This window comes from Lissotriton helveticus, chromosome 2_1 (genome assembly GCF_964261635.1).
Source record: "Lissotriton helveticus chromosome 2_1, aLisHel1.1, whole genome shotgun sequence".
Lineage (NCBI taxonomy): Eukaryota > Metazoa > Chordata > Amphibia > Caudata > Salamandridae > Lissotriton > Lissotriton helveticus.
This window is the reverse complement of record NC_136059.1, coordinates 1,206,552,715-1,206,573,057: the sequence shown is the minus strand read 5'-3', so window position 1 is coordinate 1,206,573,057 and position 20,343 is coordinate 1,206,552,715. Positions and strand designations below refer to the sequence as shown.

The 20,343-nt window shown below is 50.3% G+C and overlaps 1 protein-coding gene across 1 annotated transcript in view; it reads right to left on the bottom strand.

Annotated features, from left to right (window-relative positions):
* DNAJB14 (DnaJ heat shock protein family (Hsp40) member B14) overlaps positions 1-20,343 on the bottom strand; it is a 262,057-nt gene that overhangs the window by 54,144 nt on the left and 187,570 nt on the right. Inside the window, exon 4 of the mRNA XM_078676085.1 lies at positions 10,352-10,537. Coding sequence (XP_078532211.1) covers positions 10,352-10,537 — 186 coding nt within the window. The remainder of the gene's footprint in view (positions 1-10,351; positions 10,538-20,343) is intronic.

The window sequence follows — 20,343 nt, the reverse complement described above, 5'->3', positions numbered from 1 at the left end:
CGGGGGGTTGTGTGTGCGGGGGGTTGTGTGTGCGGGGGGTTGTGTGTGCGGGGGGTTGTGTGTGCGGGGGTTGTGTGTGCGGGGGGTTGTGTGTGCGGGGGGTTGTGTGTGTGGGGGGTTGTGTGTGTGGGGGGTTGTGTGTGTGTGGGGTTGTGTGTGTGTGGGGTTGTGCGTGTGTGGGGTTGTGCGTGTGTGGGGTTGTGCGTGTGTGGGGTTGTGCGTGTGTGGGGTTGTGCGTGTGGGGGGTTGTGCGTGTGTGGGGTTGTGTGTGTGGGGGGGGGTGTGGGGTGTGTGGGGGGTGTGGGGTGTGTGGGGGGTGTGGGGTTGTGCGTGTGTGGGGTTGTGCGTGTGGGGGGGGTGTGGGGTGTGGGGGGTGTGGGGTGTGGGTGGGTGTGTGTGGGTGGGTGGGTGTGTGTGTGTGTGTGTGTGTGTGTGTGTGTGTGTGTGGGGGGGGGGTTGTGGGTGTGTGGGGTTGTGCGTGTGTGGGGTTGTGCATGTGTGGGGTGTGTGTGTGTGTGGGGGGTGTGTGTGGGGGGTGTGGGTGTGTGTGTGTGGGGTTGTGGGTGTGTGTGGTTGTGGGTGTGTGGGGTTGTGGGTGTGTGGGGTTGTGGGTGTGTGGGGTCGTGGGTGTGTGGGGTCGTGTGTGTGGGTGTGTGGGGTCTTGTGTGTGGGTGTGTGGGGTCTTGTGTGTGTGTGTGTGGGGTTTTGCGTGTGTGGTGTGTGTGGGGTTGTGCGTGTGGTGTGTGTGGGGTTGTGGGTGTGTGGGGTTGTGGGTGTGTGTGTGTGGGGTTGTGGGTGTGTGGGGTTGTGGGCGTGTGGGGTTGTGGGCGTGTGGGGTTGTGGGCGTGTGGGGTTGTGGGCGTGTGGGGTTGTGGGCGTGTGGGGTTGTGGGAGTGTGGGGTTGTGGGAGTGTGGGGTTGTGGGAGTGTGGGAGTGTGGGGTTGTGGGAGTGTGGGGTTGTGGGAGTGTGTGTGTGGGGTTGTGTGTGTGTGGGGTTGTGTGTGTGTGGGGTTGTGTGTGTGTGTGGGGTTGTGTGTGTGTGTGGGGTTGTGTGTGTGTGGGGTTGTGTGTGTGTGGGGTTGTGTGTGTGTGGGGGGGGGTGTGGGGTTGTGCGTGTGTGGTGTGTGTGGGGTTGTGCGTGTGTGGTGTGTGTGGGGTTGTGGGTGTGTGGGGTTGTGGGTGTGTGTGGGGTTGTGGGTGTGTGGGGTTGTGGGTGTGTGGGGTTGTGGGTGTGTGGGGTTGTGGGGTTGTGGGTGTGTGGGGTTGTGGGTGTGTGGGGTTGTGGGTGTGTGGGGTTGTGGGAGTGTGGGGTTGTGGGAGTGTGGGGTTGTGGGAGTGTGGGGTTGTGGGAGTGTGGGGTTGTGGGAGTGTGGGGTTGTGGGAGTGTGTGTTTGTGGGAGTGTGTGTGTGTGTGTGGGGTTGTGTGTGTGTGTGTGTGGGGTTGTGTGTGTGTGTGGGGTTGTGTGTGTGTGGGGTTGTGTGTGTGTGTGTGTGGGGTTGTGTGTGTGGGGTTGTTTGTGTGTGTGGGGGGGGGGGATTGTGGGGCCTGACGCCCCTTAGGTGGTTTGGGCTCGCTTGCTCCCGTTACCGTGTCCCTGAACATTTTTTCACAAAAAGGTGTGTCACCAACATGAAAAGTTTGGAAAGCTGTGCCTTAGAGTGCCATCCTTCTTTGGAATAAGAAAGTATAGGGAGTAGACTCCCTTGTTTTGTTGGTGCAAAGGAATAGGTTCTATTGCACCCTTTTCCAGTACAAATATTACTTCTTGCTTTAGGAGTGATAGATGCTCTTGTGACATTGGACGCAATTTTGGCGGTATGTTTGGGCGGTAGATGTTAGTTCCAGACAGTAACCTGATTGAATAGTTTGTCGCATCCACCGGTCTGATGTGATGTTGATACAGGCAGGGAGGAATTGTTGTAGTCTTCCCCCCACAGGAGTGGAATGGTGGGAGGGTGGGAAGGGGGGGAGGGGTAGTGTAGGAAAGTCATTGGGTAGGGGTGGAGGCAGAGCGGGAGTTGTTGGTTTTGCCTCTGCTATTTTTACCCTGTAACACCCTCTTTGGTAGCCCTAAGTGAATGTGGATTGGCTAGGGGTCTTATAGAAAGTGGAGGGGCTATCGGAGGAGTAGCCTCTTGTGTTGCCTCTATATGATGAGCAACGAAAAGAACGTCTGGGAGCTTGCAATTGCAAATTCCCCATAGATTTAGCTGTGTCAGTGTCTTTTTTCATTTCCTCTAAAGATACATCGATATTAGGGCCAAGTAGGTGTTTCTCATCAAAAGGCTGATTGAGGATGGAATTTTGTACTTCAGATTTAAAACCTGAAAAACATAGCCAGGCATGCCTACGCAAAAGGACACTGGTGTTAATTGCCCTTGAGGCAGTATCTGCGGCATCTAGGGCATGGAAGTATTGGTGACATTTTTACCTTCCCGTATGAGTTCATTGACCCTATTTTTATATTTATCTGGTAGATGCTGCATTATGGATTCCAGTTCATCATAATGTGCCCTGTCATATCTTGCCAATAGCGCTTGAGTATTGGCAATGCGCCATATGTTAGCTGCCTGTGATGCTGTTCGTTTGCCAGAGGCGTCAAGGAGTTTAGATTCCTTATCTGGTGGTGAGGCTTCACCTGATGTTTGTGAACTGGCACGTTTACGTGCGTTAGAAACTACCAAGGAATCTAGTGGTGTTGGGCCTCTAATGTAAACTGGATCTGTAGGGGCAGCTTTGTATTTTTTCTCAATGCGGGGGTTGAGGACTCGAGCCCTGACAGGATCTTTGAATACCTCTGCTGCATGCTTAATGACCCGCTTAAGCATTGGCAAAATGGAAGTAGACCTTTGTGTAGTGTTAAAAGTGTCCAATAAGAAATCTTACTCCACAGTGTCTTTATGCAAGTCGACCCCATGGGATTGGGCAGCCCTATGGACTAGTAGGTTAAAACCTATAGTGTCCTGTGGGGGAGGGGGGGGGGCCTGGAGGGATATACATCATCTTGAGGGACGTAAGGCACATCAGGGATGGTATAATCATCCCATGGATTAGGTGACTGAGGGGGACTATTGGTCCCTACGGGGTCATGTGCCTCCCCACCTGTGTCATCAGAGTCTGTATCTACATCACCATCTGGATTAGGGGATGGTGTAGGAGAATGATGTGGTGGAGGAGGAGGAGGAGGAGGAGTATGGGGAGGTGGTGGAGAAGGGACCCTTAATGGAGAGGTTGCAATGTCTTTCTTCTTTGGAGGAGGAGGTGCGGGTGCCTCTAGTGGCCTCTTCTTGGAGCGAAGTGTCAGTTGGCCTGTCTTAGGATCCTTTACAAGAGTCTTTTGAGAAGGATCTGGTGTAAAGCATAAGTTACTTACCTTCGGTAACGATATATCCGTAAGAAACAGTAGTTAGTGTTAGATTCCTTAGCTTAGAATATCCCCAGGCGTCAGACTGGATCCGGAAAGTTTTGCGTAGCAGTACCCCTGTGCGTCGGTAGGCGTCGTCTTCGGCGGCATGACGTCGGAGAACTTAGACGCCGCCCTTGCGCACTGACATCAATTCTTATACACAGCTTTTCCGCGCCAGGAACGCAGAGCCATGATAAAAACAGACACTGGTGCCATGAAACTAGGGCCCTCAAAGGGAAGAACCTTAACCCTTGATATCGGTTCGCAGAACGGGGAGGATGGGTGGGGCGGTAAGGAATCTAACACTAACTGCTGTTTCTTACAGATATATCGTTACCGAAGGTAAGTAACTTGTGCATCTGAAAGAAACAGGTTAGTGTTAGATTCCTTACCTTAGAATAGATACCCCAGCAATACCAACCCTGGTGGTGGGTCTGCGAACTAATGAACACACCAGAAAGTCCCGAAGAACAGAACGGCCGAAAGAGCCATCTCTCCGGACCTGGCTGTCCAGGCAGTAGTGTCTAGCAAACGTGTGCAGCGAGGCCCACGTAGCTGCCTGACAGATGTCCTGCAAGGGGACTCCCCGACCTAGAGCAGTAGTAGCCGCCGTGGCCCGAGGGAATGGGCCCTCAGCCCAACAGGAGGCTCCTTTTTAGCCAAAGAGTAGCATACCTTGATGCACAACATGACCCGCTGAGAGATGGTCCATTTGTGCACCGCCCGTCCCTTCTTAGCGCCCACATAACCAACAAAGAGCTGGTCGTCCACCCGGAACTGGCGTGTGTGGTCCAGATAGACGTTTTGAGTCCAGACGGTGGAGCCTCTCTTTCTCTTTTGAGGGATGCGGAGGCGGAAAGAAGGTGGGCAAGGTGATGGACGGCCCGATGTGGAAGGCTGTGACTACCTTGGGCAGGAAAACCTTGTCCGGATGGACAGAAAGGAAAGGAGGTTTGGAAGAAAGAGCCTGGAGCTCACTCACTCTCCTGGCAGAGGTGATGGCAAACAGGAAGGCAGTCTTAAGAGTGAGAAGACGAAGAGGTCAATAGTGAAGTGGCTCGAAAGGAGCACACATCAAATAAGTAAGAACAAGGTTCAAGTCCCACTGAGGCATCACGAAAGGAACAGGAGGAAACATGTGAGTGATGCCCTTCAAGAATCTATTTACGACAGGGGACTTGAAAAGAGAAGGCTGATCAGGTAGCCTTAAAAAAGCTGAAATGGCAGAGAGGTAGCCCTGGATAGTGCCCAGAGCAGAGCCCTGCTGAGCAAGAGAAAGAAGAAAGAGGAGAACCTCTGAAAGGGGGGGGCGGAAAGGGGATCCACAGCCTTTGCTGTGCACCATGCCACAAATTTGTTCCACCTGCAGGCGTATACCGATTTTGTGGAGGGACCCCTGGCTGCCAAAATCACATCACAGACCTCAGGAGGCAAGTCAAATGGCCTCAACTGTCGCCGCTCAATCTCCACGCATGGAGGTGGAGACTGGACAGGTTCGGGTGGAGGACCATCCCCTGCTGCTGCGACAGAAGGTCCTCCTGAAGAGGCAGACGAATCGGGGGATCGACTGACATGCTGAGTAGCTCGGGACCAGTATCTTCGTGCCCAGTCCGGAGCCACAAGGATGACTTGGGCCTGGTCGCGCCTGATCTTCTTCAGCACTCTGGGCAGAAGTGGTATAGACGGAAAGGCGCACAATAGACCGCAGCTCCACTCATGACGAAAAGCGTCTCCGAGCGAGTGCCGCCTTGGAAATGCCAACGAGCAGAACTGATGACATTGCGCGTTCCCTTCGGTGGCGAATAGATCTAACCAAGGCTCTCCCCATCGCTGAAAGAGGCCTTGCGCCACGTCCGAGTTCAGACGCCATTCGTGATCCATCATGCACCGGCGGCTGAGTTCGTCCGCCCTGGCGTTCAGGGAACCTGCCAGGTGTTGAACCACCAGGGTGACGCCATGGTGTTCCAGCCATTGCCAGAGGCGCAGAGCCTCCTGACAAAGGGTCCACGACCCCACCCGCCCGGTTTGTTGCAGTACCAAATGAAGGTGGTGTTGTCCGAGAACACCTACACTAGACTTCCCCGGACAGAGGGAAGGAATGCTTCAGTGCAAGTCGGATCGCCCGCAGCTCCAGAAGGTTGATATGGAGCCGGGACTCCGCCGGAGACCAGAGGCCTCTGATCTCCGCCTCTCCCATGTGGCCACCCCAGCCGAGGAGGTACGCATCAGTCACTACTACGTGCTCCAGTTGGGGTAGGGAGAGGGATCTGCCGTTGACCCAATCACGGTCCGTGAGCCACCACTGCAACTGTCTCGCAGTGCCCTCCGAGATCAGGACGTGGTCGGACAGGTTGCCCTGATGCTGGGCCCACTGAAACTTCAGGTCCCACTGCAGAGCCCGCATCCGCCACCTGGCGTGATGCACCAGAAGGATGCAGGAGGCCATCAGCCCCAGAAGCCGCAGCATCAACCTGACCGAGATGCGGGATAAAGGCCAAAAGATCGGAATCAGAGCCTGAATATCCCGAACCCGCTGTTCGGGAGGATAAACCCCAAACTGCGCCGAGTCCAGAACCGCTCCGATGAAGAGGAGCTTCCGAGAGAGACACAATGTGACTTCGGCACATTGATGGAGAACCCCAGCAGGTGCAGGAGGTCGGCCGTAGTCTGGAGGTGGCTGACTACTGTCTGGGGCGAGCCCGCCCGCCTTTAACAACCAGTCGTCGAGATAGGGGAAGACTGACACCCCTAATCTGCGCAGATGGGCTGAGACCACAGCCATCACTTTCGTGAACACACGAGGGGCGCTGGTAAGGCCGAAGGGGAGCACGGTAAACTGGAAGTGCGCATGGCCTACCGTGAACCGCAGGTAACGCCAGTGGGCCGGCAGGAAGGGGATGTGGAAATATGCGTCCTGCAAGTCCAACGCTACCATCCAGTCTTCTGGGTCTAGGGCAGCTATGACCTGAGCCAAAGTCAGCATCTTGAACTTCTTCCGGAGGAAGCCGTTGACGTTCCGCAGGTCCAAGATAGGGCGTAGGCCCCCTTTGCCCTTCTTGGGAACCAGAAAGTAGAGGGAGTAACAACCACACCCTACTTCTGGCCCAGGAACGTGCTCAATGGCCCCCTTGGCCAAGAGGGCCGTAACTTCCTCTTGCAGAAGTTGCGGTGGTACTGCGGTGGCATGGCTGGAGGGGTCGCCTCGAAGGGGAGGGAGTAGCCCCTCCGGACGATTTGCAGCACCCACCTGTCCGATGTGATGGAGCGCCAGTGGAGGAGGTGATGGCGAAACCTGCCACCCACTGGCGTCGAATGGGCCTGAAAGCTCAGACTAGGAAGGCTTTGAGGCGTATGCTGCGGGGGTGGATGTGGACTGGCCTCGCCGCTGTCCCCTGGCACCGCCACAGCGGTTACCACGTCAGCCGCCATGCTGGATGTTAGTCTGCGGCCCGTGGCTGGCAGGACGCGAGGGGGCACCCCTTCCTTGGCCGCGAAAGGCAGAAGTTTGCTGGCGCTGGCACGACAGGCCCAAGGACTAGGCCGTAGCCCTGAAGTCCTTGAAACGCTCAAGCGCACTGTCTGCCTTGTCGCCAAAGAGGCGACGGCCATCAGACAGCATGTCCATGAGGGAATTCTGGACATCAGCTGAAAAGTTGGTGGACCTCAGCCAGACGTGGCGGCGAACCGCCACCGTCGTGGAAATCGCCCTGCCCAGCGAGTCCGTGGTATCCAGCCCACATCGGATGGAATACCGTGCTGCATCCCGCCCTTCCGCAAGTGCTTGAGTGAGGTTGACCAGGGCCTCCTCCGGGCAAGCTGGCAGCACATCCGCGACCGTGTCCCACAGAGAGTGGGTATAATGGCCCAAAAGGCAAGCGGTGTTGACCGACCGCAACCCCAAACTAAGTGAGGAGAACAGCTTCTTACCGAACTGCTCATACCTTTTGGATTCCCGCTCAGGTGGTGCAGTCGGGAATGTGGTCTGGGAGTTATAGGCCTGGATAACCAGGCTCTCGGGGTGGGGTGGGTGGACAGGAAGCTAGGGTCGCCCGGGGCCGGGTGGTGGCGCCTGACCACGTTCCGATCTACAGGAGGACCTGTAGCACGCCTGGACCAAGTGCCCAACAGAACGTCAGTAAGGGCCTCATTAAACGGCAGTAGAGGCTCCGAAGAGCTTGCCTGCGGTTTAAGGACCTCGGTTAGGCGGTTAGTCCTCACGGCCGCGACGGGGAGCTCAAGACCCAAGGCCTTGGCCACCCTTGTCAGCACCCCCTGTAAGCAGCCCCCTCCTCCGTACCCATGGTAGGAAGGGAGAAAACGCCAGTGTCGGGCGAAGTGTCCAAACCACTGGCCTCCCCTAGATCCACTGTCCAGTCCTGATACGACTGGCACTCTTGTTCCAGAGGGTCCTCAGACCCCTCCCAATCCCCCTCGCCTCCCATCTCCTGATAGTCAGGTGCAAAGGATGGGGCCGGATCATAGAAGAATTGCTCTTCTCTCTGCGCCAAATGCAGTGTCCAGCGATGCCGGATCCGGACCGAGGGAGGGACCGGGGACGACGTCGCCTGGGAACAGCGTCGTAAGGTCAACCAGCGGTGACCCGGATCTGGACCAGGATCCGGTGGGTCCCTGCGGCATCGGGGCCGAAGCACCCGGCCCGCTTGGGCTCCCAGTCGGGGCCACGAGGCCCGAAGGCGCCACAGCAGGACCCGACGGAGGAGAGAGCGACCTCAATGCCATGAGGAAGGCATCGATCTCCTCAGGCGTCACGTTCAGCCCAGGGACCGGCGGGTGTGGACCTGGCAGCGGCACCTGCGGCTCCAGAGGAGTCGTGTGGGCGGTGTCGCCCGAACCCCCAGCCGAATCGTGCAAGCGTCGGGGGAAGTCGGAAGAGCAATGACGTCTCTTCGACTTCTTGTGCCTCTTACCTGAGGACTTGGAGCCCGACGAATGGTGTCGACTCGCCGAGCTGCGATGACTGTGGCCCCGCGACCGGTCCTTTGACCTCCTCCTCGACCTGGACCGTGAACGGCGCGGGCCGACTGCCGGAGCTCTAGGCGCTTACGGGACCGCTCCCGCCTAGCCTTCGACGTCAAGGCCCGGCAGTCGGGGCACGACGTCATGGTCGGCCCCAAGGCAATACAGGCACCGGCGATGGGGGTCGGTAACTGACATCAGTCGGTTGCATTCGGCACAGGGCTTGAACCCTTCCGGCACAGATAGTCTTACGACTCGAAACAGGATCAAAAAGATCGAAAAAATTAGTCAAAAAGTGACTACGGAGTACTGCTTTTTCCAGATCTGCGTTTGCTGGCGCGAAATAAAGAAGAACTGACATAAGGGCGGCGTCTAAGTACTCGGACGACGTCATCCCGGCACCAACGACGCCTACGACTGGCGGGGAGCTGCAGACGACGCTTACCGACGCGCAGGGGTACTGCTATGAAAAACTTTCCAGATCCAGTCTGACGCCTGGGGATATTCTAAGTTAAGGAATCTAACACTAACCTGTTTCTTTCAGATAAGCTCTTCTGTGGAGGGTAGATCCTTCGGTGTCAAAGTTCTTGGTTCCGGAGGTCTTTTCGGCACAGACTCGGTAGCTGGTCTAGGGTCTTTCGGCTGAAAACTGTGACCTTTTGAAATGTCCTTAACCAGAACGTGTTTTTTCGGTTCCGGGGGTTTTTCCGGCTCCGAAGCATGGGAGTCTGGACCTTTAGGTAGTTTTTCACTTGGCTCCGAGAGCAGTTTTGACGTGGATGAGCCGGTGCCAGTCTTCGGCACAGAATGCTTGGGTGTTGAAGAAGCGGTCGGCGTGGATGAGGAAGATGGCTTCTTTTTCGGTGTTAGTATGGGATCGACACCCAGAATAGGCGGACTCAAGCCCGAGCTGCCTGAAGGCTTAGTAGTCTTCTTTACCGGGCCCGAAGGCAGGGCATGGGAAGCAGTCTCCCGGTGTGCACCCGGGCCCGAAGGAGTGTGTCGAGGAAGGGTCGGGCCGACGTGTGTACTTATGACTCGTTGAGCAGAGTGATGTCCTCGACGTCTTAGTCTTCGGCATCAGAAGAGCTGTCGCTTTCTTCGGCCCGCTGCTGTTCTGGCGTGTGGACGCCCTCTTCAAAGATGTCGTCCGGGATCAAAGCTGATGAGCGGCCGTGATTCTTCGAGCTCGTCGTTCCGAGGAAGGAAGCACAAGCGGAACAGTCTTTGGCCTCGCGCTCCAAGGAGAGGCAAAGGTTACACACCACATTGAGGACACTTCTTGAATGGCGTCCTTTCCAAGAGCCAGAGTGTAAGGCCCAGGTAGGCCCGAAGGCCTTCGTCGACGGTCGAAGGCCTTCGTCGACGGTCGACGACCGGAATCGTAGACTTCGAAGTTGTGAAGAGTCGCGTCGATGGGGACCGCAATCGAAACAATACAGTCGAAGTGGGCGAGGATTGCGCGCCGAAGGAAAATTGGTTCCAAACCGGAGCACAGGAAACACATCCGAGCCCGATGGCGGAAAAAAACTGAGGATAGAGCCGATGCCCATGCACAATGTGGTCCAACGGAGGAGTCACCTATATTGTGACTTCCAAAGAACTTTTCAGGGCAAAAACAAACTGCAAACATCCAGGCCCAACACTAGGCGGTGATCTATGCACAGTGTGTAATCTGCAGCTCATATGCCTCGAACAGTACTTAATATCAGTTTTGGATGAGCTAAGAATGAGGGCCAACCAGTGTTGGGATGCAATGAGACAATCAGTAATATTGACTTGGAGGCAAGTGAAGAAAGGCAAGAAAAACTAATCATGTGTCCCACTAGCAAAAAGGAGATTGGATAACCCACATAAAAAGTGTCTGGAAGGAAAAGTGGTAAGCTGCTGGGAAAAGACATCCATCAATTGATTTAACATTTTTTTCTGACTTTGGAAGACAGCAATTGAGGTTTTCATTAACTTACCTGTTGGAAAGCCTCCTCCAAAGAACATATTGAAAAGGTCCTCTGGAGTAATGTCGGCCTCAAAGCCCCTGTGGAAATCAAAGCCTCCATTGCTTTGGTGTGAACTGCTTTGCTCTTCGCCACCGGTCAGATCATACTGCCTTCGCTTTTCTGGATTGCTCAGCACAGCATATGCATTTCCGATTTCTGGCGAAAATGAAAGCAACAGAATAATTAGGGACGCAACAGATAAGGCAGCATAAAATATAGGGTGAAGAGTATGATCATAATTATCGCAATGATCCCTGCCAAAGAAAGTATGAACTTGTTTACCCACATATCATATGACAAAACACCCTTCAGTAAACTTGAAAAGAGTATAGACTGTATAATAAAATAAACCAGGAAAGTTGTACCATAAAGAATCTAACAACCCTCAAATTACTGCAAATTATCACTTTGTATAAGAACCCAAAACATGGGGTCATGAAGTCATACTTTGGGTGTCAATGTAAACTTTTATTAATCATTTCGCACACTGCTACTTCACATCAACGGTTTAGAGATGAACAAATCCTCTTTCTCAGGTGGGATGATTCTTTCTGTAATGTAACAATTAATATCAACAGAACTAATTGAAGCTAGGATCAGAGAATGATAACTATAAAATGAGGGTACGACTACAGAGTTCCTATCCTAGAAGGAATATGCTACTTACCAGTATGCATCTGTTCTTGGCATGTAGGGCTGCTGACATTCATTTCTGTGCATAAATCGCCGTCTAGTGTTGGGTCCGGATGATTGCACTTTGTTGTCCTGGAAGAGTCTTCGAAGTATCACGAGATAGGGGACTCCTCCTCTGGACTACAGTGCGCATGGGCATCTTCTCCATCCTCAGATTGTTTTTCGCCATTGTGGCAAAGATGGAGTATAGAAAAGTAAGAGATGTCCATGTAAATGTATGTACAAAAGTCCTGCAGTTGTGACAGGCACCGGGGAGGAGGGTGGGTGATATGAATATCAGCAGCCCTACATGCCAAGAACAGATGCATACTGGTAAGTAGCATATTCCGTTCGAGGCATGTGGGCTGCTGAATTCATATCGGTGCATAGACTGTATCGCAGTATCTCCCCTAGCGGTGGTCACCTGTAGCAGCTGCAGCAGTTTGGAAAAGAGTTTTAAGGACAGCCTGGCCCACAGCAGCTTGCTGCTTTGCTTGTACATCTACACAGTAGTGTTTAGTGAAAGTGTGTATGGTAGACCATGTAGCTGCCTTACATATTTTTCCTAGCGGAATGTTTCCTAGGAATGTCATGGATGCCCCCATTTTACGCATAGAGTGTGCTTTTGGGGGAACTGTTAGAGTGTGTTTAGCTTTTTGGTAGCATATCTGAATGCATTTGACTATCCATCTGGCTATTCCTATTTTTGAGATGGGATTCACTTTATGTTGTGGTGCAAAAGCAACAAATAGTTGCTTTGTTTTTCTGAATGATTTGGTTCTGTCAACGTAATATAGCTGGGCTCTTTTTACATCTAGCGTGTGTAGAGCTCTCAGCCACTGATTGCGGGTTTTGGAAGAAAACTGGCAATTCTATGGACCGATTGATATGGAAAGTGGATATAACTTTTGGAATAAACTTAGGGTTAGTACGAAGCACTACCTTATTGTTATGTATTTGCATGAAAGCTTCTTTAATGGTTAATGCCTGTAGCTCACTCACTCTCCTGAGGGAGGTAATGGCAATCAAAAATGCCACCTTCCAAGTTAGAAATTGTAATTCACATGAATGTAATGGTTCAAATGGAGGTCCCATAAGTCTGGTAAGTACTATATTTAAGTTCGAGACTGGTGAAGGTGGGTGCTTTGGAGGGATTATCCTCTTAAGCCATTCCATAAAAGCTTTGATTGGGGGTACTCTAAACAAAGACATATGTTGTCTGTTTTGGAGGTAAGCTGCAAAAGCAGCAAGATGTAGTCTTAAGGAAGAGTATGCCAAATTGCATCTTTGAAGATGCAATAGGTTACAGATAATGTTCTGGATGGAAGCATATAATGGGTTGATTTGGTTATTTTTGCAATAAATTACAAATCTCTTACATTTAGCTGCATAGCATGCTCTAGTAGTTGGACGTCTCACCTCCTTGATAATGTTCATGCAATCAGGGGGCAAATTAAGGTACCCGAACTCTAAGACTTCAGGAGCCAGATCGCTAGGTTCATCTGATTGGGATCTGGGTACCGGATTTCTCCATGGTTCCGAGTTAAAAGATGTGGCGAGAGGTGCAGTGTTTGGTGGGGAACCACTGAAAGTTCTAAGAACGTTGTGTATCATGGTTGTCTTGCCCATGTGGGAGCAACCAGGATCATTGTGAGTGACTGTTGGCGCAGTTTGCGTGCCACCAGCGAAATCAGTGGGGCTGGTGGAAAAGCGTACGCAAATCTATCTGACCAGCTCATCCATATCGCATTGCCCTGTGACAACGGATGTGGGAACCTGGCGGCAAAGTACTGGCATTTTGAGTTTTCTTTTGTGGCAAACAGGTCTATCTCTGGATGCCCCCATTCTTGGAAGAATGGTTGGAGAACTTGAGGGTGAATCTCTCATTCGTGTAGCTGCTGGCTGTGTCTGCTTAACAGATCTGCTACTTGATTGTCTTTCCCCGGCAGGTGTTCTGCTAGGAGAAAGATGCCCTTTGGAACTGCCCACCTCCATATGCTCTGTGCTAGGTGAGATAACTGTGGAGAGTGTGTCCCTCCCTGCTTCTGTATGTAATACATGGCAGTCATGTTGTCCGTCCGGATCAACACAGTCTTGTTGTACAAGTACTTCTGAAAAGCTTTCAGTGCTAGAAAAACTGCAAGCAACTCTAAGTGGTCGATGTACAGTGTTTTTTGTTTGATTGTCCAGAGCCCTTGGACTGTGAATTGAAGTAGGTGGGCTCCCCAACCTGTCAGTGATGCATCCGCTGTTAGTACTACTTGTGGAACCGGCTCTTGGAACAGTCGCCCCTTGGAAAGGTTTTGTGGGTTCCACCACTGCAGAGAGCTGTAAGCGCGACTGTCGACCAACACTAGGTCTTTTAACCCCTTCCACGCTGATGACGAGCCCGGCTCGTCATGGCGTAGCCTCCTCGCACGCTGATGACGAGCCCAGCTCGTCACGTAACATGCGCTTTGAAAAATCTCAGCGTACGAGCGGAATTACGCCCGCACGCATGCGGTTAATTGTCCTTGAGCTTGGATCCACTGCCTCGCTAGGCATTCTTGCAGTGGACGCATTTGGAGTCGGTATGAGGGACAATGAATATACAGGAGGCCATCATGCCTATTAACTGCATGAACACTCTCGCTGGCAGGGAGTGTTGTGGCTGAAACTTTTTAATGAGAGTCTGCATATTGCCTATTCTGGCTGGATTTGGATATGCCTTTGCTACTGAGGTATCTATTGTGGCTCCCAGATATTGCTGTATGTGGGAGGGCTGTAGATGCGATTTTGGGTAATTTATGGAAAACCCCAGACTGTGCAACAGCCGGAGTGTCTGAGATGTATGGCTTGCACATTGCACGTACGAGTTGGCCTTTATGAGCCAATCGTCGAGGTATGGAAACACATGGATGTGTTGCCTTCTGAGGTGTGCTGCTACAACCGCTAGGCATTTTGTGAAAACTCTTGGGGCCTTAGTTACCCCGAAGGGGAGAACTTTGAACTGATAATGTTGCCCTTCTATGGTGAACCGGAGGTATTTTCTGTGAGCAGGATGTATAGGTATGTGAAAATATGCGTCCTTGAGGTCTAATGTAGCAAGAAAGTCGTTTTGTTGGAGTAACGGGAGTACTTGCTGTAGCGTAATCATATGGAAATGCTCTGAGAGTATGTACTGATTTAGCGGTCTGAGGTCTAGATTGAGTCTGAGGGAACCATCTTTCTTTGGAATTAGGAAGTATAGAGAGTATACTCCTGTCCCCTGATGTTGAAAAGGGACTGGCTCTATGGCTCCCTTTTCTAGCATGGCCGCGACCTCTTGTTGTAACAGTGTGATGTGTTCTTTGGACATAGGACGATGTTTGGGTGGTATGTTGGGTGGAGTAGAAGCGAGTTCCAGGCAGTTACCATAGTGGATAATTTGTCTCACCCATCTGTCTGTGGTAATGGCATTCCAGACTGGTAGGAATTGACTTATTCTGCCTCCGACAGGTGTTGGGTGGTCTGGAGGGAGTGTGATCAAGTCACTGTTTGTTGGCAGTGGAAGCTCTGGTGTTATTGTCGCCACGTCCTCTACCCTTGTTATTGTTTCCCCTATAACCCCCTCTGTTGGAGCCCTTATTAATCGGTACTCTGGGTGTTACTCTTGAAGGTAGAGGAAGCCTGTGATGTGTTGCCTCTTGTGGAGCCTCTGTAAGAGGAGCGACGAAAGGAACCTCTGTGTTGAAACTGAAGTGCGCCCATAGACTTAGCAGTTTCAGTGTCTTTTTTCATTTTGTCTAATATTGAGTCTACTGCTGTACCAAACAAGAAATCTGGGTTAACTGGTTGGTTGAGGATTGTGGATTGCACATCGTTCTTAAAACCAGAGATGCGCAACCACGCATGCCTGCGTAGTAACACACTAGTATTAATGGATCTTGCTGCTGAATCAGCTGCATCCAGCGCACATTTAATGGAAGCATTAGTTATAAATTTGCCTTCCTGAATGAGGTTGTTAGCTTTAGCTTTAAAAGCTTCTGGTAAATGCTGCAGCAGACCCTCAAGTTCATCGTAATGCGCCCTATCATAGCGTGCTAATAAAGCCTGTGTGTTTGCAATCCTCAAGGAATGTGCAGCTTGTGAGGCCACTCTTTTGCCTGAGGCTTCTAAGATCTTATACTCTTTGTCAGGAGGGGGAGCATCTCCTGTAGTCTGTGAGTTGGCTCTCTTTCGGGCGTTTGCCACTACTAGTGAGTCTAAAGGCAATTAGGATTTTATATAGGCGGGGTCGGAAGGGGCCGCCTTATTTCTTCTCTATTCTGGGATGGAGTACACACGCTCTGGCTGGGTCTTTGAGTGTCTGGCGCGTGTTTAAATAACCCTTTTACCATAGGAAGTGTCCTGACATGTTTTTCAGAAGTAGGAAAGGTGTCAAATAAAAAGTCCTCTTCTATGGGGTCAGTTTGCATGTCCACATTGTGATATTTTGCTGCCCTATCTAGCAACTGATTAAACAGAATGGTGTAGTCTGTAGGCAACGGTTTTGTAGGGTATGTGGAGGTGTCTGGGATGGGCTGTGGATCATATGGATCGTTTTGGTCATCCCATGGGTTATCTTGTGCATCAGGATCCTGTGGCTCGAAGTTTACATGCGAATCTACCCCCATGTTCTCATCCTCATCATACTGTGAATGTGTAAGAGAGTAAGGCACAAAAGGCATATTAGGATAGAGAGGAGGAGGAGTGAAAGGTCTTGAGGGAGATGTCCCGAAGTCTTTTTTCTTTGGAGGAACAGGGGAAGGAGTGTCCGTGTCCAATGGTCTCTTTTTCCAATAGTAAACTGTAACCTTTCCTGTTTTAGGGTCTATGTACAGTTTAGATTGTTCCTCACTCACTGGATCAGGATGAAAGAGTTCTTCCTCAACTGTCCGTGGCCTTGGTGCCGATGGTTTTGGCTTAATGATTAGTCCGTGACTGTTTGGCTCGGGAGCCTTTGGTCGTGGAGCTTTCTCTGGTTCAACTGTTATTTTAGGGTCGGAGACCTTTTTCGGGTCGACGACTTTTTCCTTGTCAATATTTTTCGGTACTTTAACAGTCTTTTGTGGTTCTTCGACCTTCCTTTGATTGACAACCTGTTGTTTCGGATCGACCAGAGTCTTTGGTTCGATACGTTTGTCTTGTTTTTTATGCTCGATGACCTTTTTCGGCTCGATGTTTTTGCTCGAGTCGACGGCTTTTTTCATGTCGACTGGCTTTTTCTTCGGGTCGAGTATCTTCTTTGGATCAACGACCTTCTTTGGCTCAGAGCTCTTTTTTGGCTCGAGAGCTTTCGGCTCGATAACTTTCTTGGGTTGGCTGACCTTCTTTTGTTCGAGAACCTTCTTCGGTTCGACGACTTTCGGGTCGACAACTCTTTGGTTCGACGACCTTTGGTTCGACAACCTTTTTTGGGTCGAAAACCTTCTTTGATAGAGTGTTACTCGGGCCAGGTTTATCAAGAGGCTTATTCTTGGGCTTCGGAGCCGAGCCGGAAGGCGGGGCTTCTGAAGTAACTTGTTGATCTCGGCTAAGGCCCGTAGGCGATGCGTCGACCGGAGCCTTTTCTTTTGGAATGATCGGGGTCGGGGGCGGAGTACTCACTTTTTGCCCCGGCGTGATCTGGACATCGGAGTCCGATTGGTCCTCAACGGTGACGATCCGAGTCTTCCGCTTCCGGGAGGTCGTGTTAGTCATCGAAGATGTTCTCCGGTTCCGGTGCCTGCCGCTGCATCTCTTGCCTAGCGGCCCGTCTATTCCGGATGGTTTTCTTCGAACGGAATTGGGCACACGCTGAGCAAGTTTGTTCGTTGTGGTCTGGTGATAGACGCATGTTGCATACTGTATGTTTGTCAGTATGCGGGAACTTGGCGTGGCATTGTGGGCACCTTTTAAACAGACTTCTTTCCATCAACAGCAATCCCACGTGGCATCGAAAAGGCCCCACGGCCCGCGTCGACAACCGGATCGAGATGGAAAGTTAAATCGCGTCAAGGAGTACCGAACAAGAACAATACCGTCGAGGTAGAAGGCCTTTTGGCCTTAGAAAGTAAGTTAGTTTCGATTCCGAAGTTGGAGTAGAGGAATAACATCCGAACTCAATGGCGGAAAAAAACAATCTGAGGATGGAGAAGATGCCCATGCACACCGTAGACCAGGGGAGGAGTCACCTATCTTGTGATACTTAGAAGACTCTTCCAGGACAACAAAGTGCAATCATCCGGACCCAACACTAGGCTGGGATCTATGCACAGATATGAATTCAGCAGCCCACATGCCTCGAACATAGTGTTGTCATAATCTGATGTGTTCCTGGTCTCTCATTTTGAATTTCTTGAAATCAACCAGAGAACAGGGTTCTCGGACCCATTATCTGTTCTACATCTGCAATCACTCGTTTGCCAACGCCCAGCCATATCCATGGGGCACTAAAAGATATCAAATAGACACCAACTTGTTTAGAATGGCTACCCTATTATAGATTGCGGACACGTCTGCTATAGTCCTCCTTTATGGAAGCAGAGCACACAGCTCCTTTTTGATACGTCATATTCCCCAAGAGTGACTCAGAAACCATGGGTTGGTAAGCCACATAGGCCCTGAACTAAATTGCCCTGGAATGGACAGATCCAGTAAATAGGATCATGCCAAGGGGAGGTATTTAACGGATGTGGTAAATGCATAACATTCTGAGCTTCCCCAAGAGAATGAAGAACGCGTTTGGGATTTGTGCTTTCCAACGCCAAATTCTGACTGAGCTGACATTTTTAGAACAAATTTCTGATGGTTTAGACAGGGGAAAAAGGAGAAAACAAATACACACAAAGGGTGGGGTAATGACGATATGTGAAGTAACGTAAGTAAGTAAGTAATCCAAAATTAGCACTTTAAATATTCAAAGGGCTGTCTATTGCTGCAGACCCCACGTAAATTCGGACAGGCACCGCTAAACCTGAAACTGACTACAAAGTACTGTCAAACACTAACGTCTAGTTAGTGCATCACCCACAAACTCCACTACACAATATTCTGGTATACATGCTCACCAACTTAATTGTGAGATGCTTACACTCACAGAAAGTGCCCTGGTTCACGCTGTGCTGAGCATACAACACCAAACTAAATCAATCCTGTGGCGAGAGACTAACCCTGACAAACTCAAATGTGATAGATTTAAACAACATCCTGTTGGCATTTAAAACTATGACATTGCATATTATGCATAGATCACTGCAGCACACACTCATCTCATTGGGATTGAAGCTTGTTACATTCAAGAAACAAAGGCATTGATTTAAACATAGGCGGGACAACTGCTTAATCTCAGTAACTGCATGCCATTCTCATGCCATTGTCACAAGCAATAATGCCCCTTGATTATAGGAGCTTCTTCTGTGGCAATAGAATGACAGGGGGAGGTTGGTACCGGCATGGTTGGGCAGGCATGGTCATGCTAAAGACCCACTTCTGCCTTGTGGTCACGCAGGATCACCTGGAGGAAAGACAGCTGTCAGCAAGCTTGTGGTGATTTCCAGTGCACTCGCTTGGTAACCTGGGGCACCTTGGTAATCTCAAATTAAACCTTTCCCGGGGTGCAGATTTCACAATACATTTATCTTACATTCACAAATAACTAAGATGGGAAGCAAGTTGGATCCTTCACTGCACATTTATAAATCCTGCTTTATAAAACAGCTGAAAAACTATGGCTAACATTCTTCCCTGTCTATCATTGCCCAATGGTGCTCGTTGACACTTAAAACACCCCATGGTATCTTCTCTTTGCTATAAGGTACCTCATTTGACATAACAGCCTACCCAACTCGGTATAAAACAGAAGAATATTCTCAGTAACGGACACCAAGCTCTTTCGACCTGTACTTTTAAGAGCCCTTCTCAACACAATATTATGCTACACAGAAAATTATCCCTGGGCCGCCAACTGATTTTATATCTACATGCATTCACCGTGATCCACTTGCATTCTACTCGGGCCCTTCCAGCCCCTACTTAGCACCTTCTAAGTTTGGCACAAACTCAACCAATCACCATGTTAAGCTAAGCTAGACACCTTCAGTCGGATTTCGTATACTTTCAGCCACCCTCAGGCTCCACACACCTTCAACCAGACTTCGCACACCATCATCAGGTTCTACACCCTCATTTAGGCTCACTTTAGCTTGAGGAAGTGGATGGGAAGAATTTTTCTGCCAGGAGCCCGTAAAGGAAGAAATCTGGTCACACAATAGGTCTGGTGGGTCGAGTGGAAGATAAGACAAGATGGGGAAATGTCATAGATTTTAAAATGAGAAAGTAATCTGTACCTTCTTTATTCTTTTCAGTCAGTGTCTGTGGACAGCTGGAGGTTACAGGAAGGTTGGCATGCTAAACCTTTCCCCTACAAACAGACATGATCAGCACATTTGTGATGGAGTGTCCTGCCGGCCAAACTCTAAGTAAGGCCCTTAGGAAAGAACAAGGAATGATAATTCAGCTTATATCATCTATTTGCATTCCTTTGAGTGATGGACTTCCATGATGGAAAGGTTCCTGGGTAAAGCCTAGGCTTCCCGGGAGAAAGTCATCAATTAAATTTCTGTCTGCATTTTCAGGTAGTACAGTCATTGGGTTCATTTGTGCGGAACGGAGCTGTCTGTTAGTGCTGGACAAAAGAATTTTAAGGACAGGCGATTAGCTCTCAGTGTTAGCATGTTTTTGTGATTTGATGATGACTCTTTTCAGGACCACATCCCAGAACTTGCAATTTTCGGAGGTTCCAATTCTTCAACAGACGAGTGTGCCAATATGATAAAAGAAGGGGTTGAGGAATGGCACTCCTTTCATTATGGTTTCAACTCAATACAGAAAACACTGAAAGCTCCCATCGACAATATCAATTTGTGGATCAGTTACGGAGCATTCACTCCACTAGTCCTCTGCACACTCCACAGAGGTCACTATTGCAACATTTCATGAGGCACAGTGGAAATGCACAAAGTAGTCACTTAGGTTGGACACAATCTGCCAAACCACTGAATTCATTTTCAGAGCGGAGAATGACATTTCTGGATGAAAATTATTTTGCCTCGGTTGATTTTAAGACTAAACAATGCATGATTGTCACTGTTGAGAGATAGATCATCCTTTTTAATATTGCTTTTTTCTCTGTTCATTATTCTTCACATGAACTTATTTCAGTGATAAAATGTTAATCTAGTTAAGCTGAGTGCAGCTGGGTTCATGAAAAGGTTAGTTGAATTAGATACCTAAAGAAAAGCTTTGACTAC